Source organism: Scophthalmus maximus, chromosome 10, assembly GCF_022379125.1.
Source record: "Scophthalmus maximus strain ysfricsl-2021 chromosome 10, ASM2237912v1, whole genome shotgun sequence".
Classification (NCBI taxonomy): domain Eukaryota; kingdom Metazoa; phylum Chordata; class Actinopteri; order Pleuronectiformes; family Scophthalmidae; genus Scophthalmus; species Scophthalmus maximus.
Window position 1 is genome coordinate 17,068,061 of NC_061524.1, and position 6,710 is coordinate 17,074,770.

General features: G+C 41.3%; 1 protein-coding gene across 2 annotated transcripts; it reads left to right on the plus strand.

Moving 5' to 3' along the window:
- The first annotated feature begins 431 nt into the window (after positions 1–431).
- Positions 432–6,411, plus strand: prokr1b (prokineticin receptor 1b). Of its 2 annotated transcripts, XM_035607063.2 has the most exons (3): positions 432–725; positions 1,526–2,133; positions 4,746–6,411. In XM_035607063.2, exons 2-3 carry the CDS (start codon positions 1,667–1,669, stop codon positions 5,449–5,451), a joined length of 1,173 nt encoding a protein of 390 aa, XP_035462956.2. In that variant the 5' UTR covers positions 432–725; positions 1,526–1,666; the 3' UTR covers positions 5,452–6,411. The 2 variants fall into 2 exon arrangements, with proteins under 2 accessions (XP_035462956.2, XP_035462957.2); XM_035607064.2 differs by lacking the exon at positions 432–725 and having other exon boundaries at positions 1,241–2,133.
- The last annotated feature ends 299 nt before the right edge of the window (positions 6,412–6,710 follow it).

The window sequence follows — 6,710 nt, forward strand, 5'->3', positions numbered from 1 at the left end:
GTTGATCCCTATACTGGACAGTTCAACTCCCTTCTAGAGGTTTAAGGATAACTGTTCAATTTCACTACACCTATACAGAAGTGCACTGCCATACCCGTGAGGCTCACGGCTCCGGGCGAAGGCAGGTGCGAGGCACAGTGGAGAGAATGCATGTGAGTGTCTTTCCTTCTTATATTTCTTCTCTTTCAGTAAGTTCTACCTCCTTTGTCCTCCCTCACCGTTGGGAGCCACGATGTAGACTTGTGCACACTGCGTTGGCTATCTGTGGACATCCATGCAGCAGGTGAACTTCGACAACCACTGAAGCCCTCGGTGACCACCCACACATGCGCGCACTCTCATGCGCGCACCATCCCTTCTCTCTCTCTCTCTCTCTCTCTCTCTCTCTCTCTCTCTCACGGCCTGGGGGGTTGTGACATGCGGTGTCTTCGCTGCACCGCTCGTCGGGCTGAGAGGAGACAGTGCATGGCAACCCCCCCCCTTCTTTCCATTGGAAACAAGCGGTCCGGAGGAGCGCGATGCGCTGTGGCAGCAGACGCGCGCGGAGAACCCTCGGTGCCAGCAGGTGCGCGCGGAGGAGCTATTGTCCAATAATAAAAAGGACCTTGGCTCGGTTTCACCCCTGACACACAGAGCGAAATTATTATATCATTATTGATATCATATTCTCACCATTGCTATTGTTTAGCTCAGGAAAGTCGGGGAACCATCTGGAACATTTTCTGGTAAGTGTAATATTTAGGATTTGTCTCAATGTGTTGTTGTTTTTTGGGGGTGGGTGGGGGGAATTTTCGTGTGGTATTATAAACAAAACCACAGCGTCATTTGTGCGTTTGATTTTTTTCACATTCAAAATCATAGAGTGCCATCATCCAAGCTGAGATGAACTCCACATAGAGAGCGGCTTCACAGAGGAGGGGATTTAGAGTTCATCTTAGGTCAGCAGGGATTTTTATTTCATTTTATTTCATTTGCATGACACTTCAATACATAAAGACCATATCTGGGCTCTGAAAAGCAAAACTTATCCCGTGTATATGTTATGTAGAGATATACATCACGTCACAGGTAATGATTGTGAAAGTTTGGTATCTGTGATCGTATCTGGCTCCTTCAGCAGCCAGATTAATTGGGTGTTCTTTTTGTCTACTTGTTTTTGTAATTATATGTCTTGTTTGCTGATATGCAGGGGGGGGGGGGGGGGGGGGGGTGGGGTTAAGTGACCACTTTAGCAGCAAACTAAATGCCTGGTCAAAATGCTGAGCCCCTGGTCTCAGTGGTCTGTGACGTTGGCTTGTTGTAAAGTGTCAAGGTCCTAATAAATTAGAGAAAGGCGTTTGCTAGATATAATTACCTCACCCATGAACATTTTTCACTGGAAGATATTGTATAAATGTCACACGCATGCCAGCATGATTACGCCTGGAGCACTTGGGTCATTTAATTTGTTTTGATGATTCCCTGTTCAAATCACTGAATCGGCACCTTGCATGAGTAATGCTCAGATGGGAACTTTCTGTTCCAGGTGAAAAAGTGCTTCTGTTTCTGACTCGGCCTGTTCACGGTTTCATCTTTACTCACATGACTTAACTGAAGGAAGCATTTATCACCTAAAGTGTTGGATCAGATCTTTTCTCTAAACCAAAGTAAGAGTGTGTGCTAAGACATGGGGGACTCCAACATCAGCCAAACTGTCCCAGCATATACAGAGTGGCAGGAGGGTCTCACAGCAGGAAAGTTGGATCATTACATGGACAACTATGATATGGACTATGGCATCCTTCCTGACGACATCCCAGACACCACACAGGGCCAGGCCTTCTTCGTGGCCACCATTGTTATCGGTGTGGTCCTTGTCTGCATCATGCTAGTCTGTGGGTTGGGAAACTTCATATTCATTGCCACGCTGACACGCTACAAAAAGCTACGCAACCTCACCAACCTGCTCATCGCCAACCTGGCCATCTCAGACTTCATTGTCGCAGTGGTGTGCTGCCCATTCCTGGTGGACTACTACGTGGTCAAACAGCTGGACTGGAGCCACGGAATGTTGCTGTGCGCCTCTGTCAACTATCTCCGGACTGTGTCACTCTACGTGTCCACAAACGCATTGCTCGCCATTGCAGTCGACAGGTGAGTCTGTTATCTCTTCCATGGTTTGAGTGTGTCCTTGTGAGTATGAACGAGTCCGGTTCGCTAAGCCTCTGCTTCACACAAAAAACCTTCATGACAGAAATTTAATTTAATTGTATTCATGTTTTTTTTTTTAATATATATCAGTATTCTCTCCTCTCTTTAAAGAACCCCTCACAAAAAGTGTATAACCACATTTCTCTACAGCTATAATTTTGAATGACATTACACAGAAAGAAAAAAATACTGTCTCTTTCTGTTCCTGCAATCCTTTCTCTATTGGACATCAGGTGTTTGTGTGACTTGTGTGTCAATATAGCATTCCAGTCATTGCCATATTCATTCAATTTTGAAAAACTGAGACATTAATTCAATGCGTTTTTCATCATTCTTTAATCCAGTAAAAATGTATTGTAATCAAAAAAATGGCGGTAATGATTGTGGTTTTTAAAGTACCACTAAGCTGGTGCAAATGTCCACTACAAGTCACTGTGGTTCTCAGCTCCTTGTTACATTCACACTACAGGGAATATGTTTCATCACTGATTGAATCCTTCTCTTGGCACAAACTGGCACCATGCTGCATCTTGAGTAGAGGGCTCAGATTTGTCCTGAAAAACAAAAAGATTTATATTTGCGCACTATCACCAGAACTTCAGAGACCATGTAATGATATCTCTTGATTCATTTTTGATGGTGAATTTCCCATATATCAAATTCCCCTGCTACTCTGTTCAGCATGCAACAGGGAGACGTCCTCTCATGATCGAGTCCATCTGTTTCCTTCTCTATCGGTGCCAGCGACGTAGTGCTTGGTCGTCTGCGCAGGTTGAAACATACTTAGGACTTGTCAGAAATGATAAAAAATGTAATTGTCAACCGATTCCAAAATAAAAGAGTGATGTGGGTTTATCTGGCCCTTGCATTGTTCGGACAAAGCCTCATTGGTTAGGGAAAGATCTCCTTCAAGATTAAAGGATAACCAACATTAACCGTTGGCAAGAGCCCGGGTTTGGCATCCCATCTTCAGTGCCAAGTCAAATGCATAAGTGAACATATCAATTGGATTTTGAAGTTGAAATTGTTTGTGCAAAAGTTGCAGAAAATTAGGTAACACCCTATACATCCATATCAGTCCCTCAGAGGAATATTCACACATGGTCAACAGACCTTTTTCACAGTGGAAATTAGAGTAGCACGTAGGTAACAACATTAATGATGGTCGGGTTTCATTTACCTACTGTAGTTTCAGGGTATTATGCATGTTCCTCATTGTCACACAGCCATGGCTTACTGGGACATGAGAAGAACACAGCCACAGTTAACATTATGGGAAAAACATATCTATACTTTTCCTGCTTCTTTTCAAAACGGCTGATGTGAAAGATATCTATATTCACAGAAACTGAAAAGGCCACAAGAACAACACAAACAAAGGCACAGTGTATTTAAGATCTACTGATCATAGTTACAGAGTCTATAATAAAAAGCATAGGAGGGGCAATGCATATCCTGCACGAGCGTTGTATATAGGCTACTATATACAATATAAATACTATAGCAAGCCAGAGTTTCATAATCATACAAAATTTTGTAAACATCATCAACATCTCTAACTTAGTGTTTTGCTCTGTTGCTTCATTGAGCTGTGTGCAGCCCTCTTTTCCTTACAGTCTCATCGTTAATCATCTGAAGATACCCTCCCAAGTAATATTCCCAACAAGTAATATTCCCAACAAGTTTAGGGGAAATCCATCCATGCATATTTTGTACAAACACAGACTATGTGGTCCGTCTATACCGGCACAGAGAATAATAACACTTCATTTCCTTGTTTGTGTGACTGAGTGCACATAACTCCCTAAGTTTCATAAAGAAATATGTTTCTGATTTTAGATGCTTTGTGACAAGGAGTGTACCAATGAGGCTGCATGATGTGTTTAGTAATCATTATAAATTTAGTTCGTCTATAATGTTTCTGCCATTGTGGGTGTCGACAAAAAGCAACAGCCTACTGACTTTGTTGTTACAGAGAATCCACATGGCTATTGCTAATTCAGTGGGTGATCATTTACTTATTTGTGGTTGTGTTCAGTATACATACCACATGTTGTAAGTGTTATGTATTCCAAGGATAGTGTGTATGACAAGGCTGCAGCAGGAAAATTAACTGTGAAAAATGACTGAATATGACATCAGAAAATTAATCTTGCATTTGTAATTTGTAAATGACAAATCAAATATGATTGTGTTTGAAAAGGGAATTTGTTTGACAACATGACAAGTGTGTAAAGACAATTGACCTACTGACATTAGTTTCATTAGATTTTAGTGCTACATTCTTGATTTACATTTAGATTACAGCTTCTGCCTTAAATAGAAAAAAGCCTCCATAGTCTTTGACTTGATAAAAATGATTTTTAGAGAAATATGAAAGATTGAGTCCCCTGAATAATTGACCAAGGGGTATTGAACTTTAATCTCCCCATGAACGACTGGGAGCCAAATCAGTTGAAGCCACACAGCAGGCAGAATGCTAAATAACTGTTCGATTGCATAGTGTTATGAATTCACAGCCTTCTAAATGCAACAACATGTCTGTGTTCTTCCAGGTACATGGCTATAGTCCATCCTCTCAGGCCTCGTATGAAGTACCAAACCGCCTACTGTCTCATAACAGGAGTCTGGGTTGTTCCCATTCTAATATCAATTCCCTCTGCCTACTTTGCCTCTGAGACCATGTACCCTCATGGCGGCACCAACCCAACTACCCACAAAGTCTTCTGCGCCCAGATCTGGCCTGTGGACCAGCAGGCCTACTACAGGTCCTACTTCTTGATTGTATTTGCTGTGGAGTTTGTTGGGCCCGTGGTCGTCATGGCTATGTGTTACGCCCAAATATCTCGTGAGCTCTGGTTCAAGAGTGTCCCAGGTTTCCAGACAGAGCAGATTAGGAAGAGGCTGCGTTGTCGCCGCAAGACAGTGATGGTCCTGATTGGGATCTTGACGGCGTACATCCTGTGCTGGGCACCATATTACGGCTACACCATCCTACGAGACTTCCATCCGACACTAATCTCCCGACAGAGGAACTCACTGGTGGCCTTCTACATCATTGAGTGCCTTGCCATGAGCAACAGCATCATCAATACCTTATGTTTTGTAAGTGTCAAGAATAACACAGTTCAGCACCTGAAGAAGATTGTACTGCTGCGCTGGAGGTCAACATATGCCCCTAGTAAAACTGTGGATGAGATGGACATGAGGACGTCCTCCATGCCTGTAACAGAGGAGATTGAATGTATTCACTCAAGGTGAAGAGAAGTAAAATATGTGATCTAACAGTCATTCAATAATGGACTGTTGATATACAGAAATTACATAACTGACTGTAATGATGGTACACTTCTTTCGTGTAAGAAAAAAACCTACATTTTGGGCAGATCTCAAGCTTCTTGAAGCGGAGAGAAAAAGGGCAAACACTTAGACTACATTGCTTAAAATAAACAACACAGCTCATACTAAGTTGGTCAGTAGTACACACTGTACTTCTTTTCTGGGTATGTAAATAACGTATAAGTGAATGTAATTGTACACGTTGTGATGGTACACTTTGTTGTGAAACCTTGTTGCATGTTGTCTAAAACAGTGATTCTCAACGGGTGGGTCGCAACCCAAAAGTGGGTTGCAGGGCCATTTTGAGTGGGTCATGGATATATGCTTGAAAAAAAAGGATAATTATTAAATTTAACAAGACAACAAACAATTCGTCATGAATGATATGAACCACAAAACACAACAAATGGACAGAATAAAATTAAAGAAAAACATATTTGATGTTTTTCGCTTTTATTTCGAAGGACACTTTTCCCAGCAAGTGCGCCTGCGTCAGAGTAACACTCGCTCTCGGGCATTTGTAAACATGGCTAAACCGGCAAAACACAAATATGACACCAAATACATTGAATATGGATTTTGTGGTGAGTAACAATTTTCAGAAATTTGGGTCGCGACTTAATGTCTAATGCAAAAGGTGGGTCTTGAGGCTTGACCAGTTGAGGATCACTGGTTTAGAATATATAGAAGCTGTCACTTATCCATGGCATTGACTACTGTACATAATGTTTGTATATCGTTTATCTTTTTTGTTGCAAACAAATGTTCCCATGTCTGTTGAGTTTCCTAAAAATATATGTAAAAAAAGAAAAGAATATATATATATATATTAGTATTAGAATAGGGTTAGTTGCTTGCATGCTTTCTTTGTAAATGAATGCATTTTATGTTTGCGTATGGTAATAAATAATCGAAAATTTAACTTATTTAAGTTATTTACCATCGCTGTATGTAAGTTCGCTGTGACATGGACTCATTCATTTTAATGTATTTGTATATCTTCAAATGCATAATATTTCAGCATACACAGCATACAGCATATGTTCATCGCCAGCTGTACCTTGGAGGCCCAGAAGAGTTCTACATGAAACAGAAAATTCAAATTTTTTCCCTGGTCTTTTTCATTGCACTTTATTGTGTGAAACTTGATGCCTCAAGTCTGTTGAGTATCTTGAGTTTCT

What these genes read in the sequence shown, in the direction of transcription:
- prokr1b (XM_035607063.2), top strand. Translation starts at nt 1,667, where the DNA reads ATGGGGGACTCCAACATCAGCCAAACTGTCCCAGCATATACAGAGTGG. An exon ending in CTCGCCATTGCAGTCGACAG is followed by an intron (nt 2,134 to 4,745) that starts GTGAGTCTGTTA and finishes GTGTTCTTCCAG; the next exon opens with GTACATGGCTATAGTCCATC.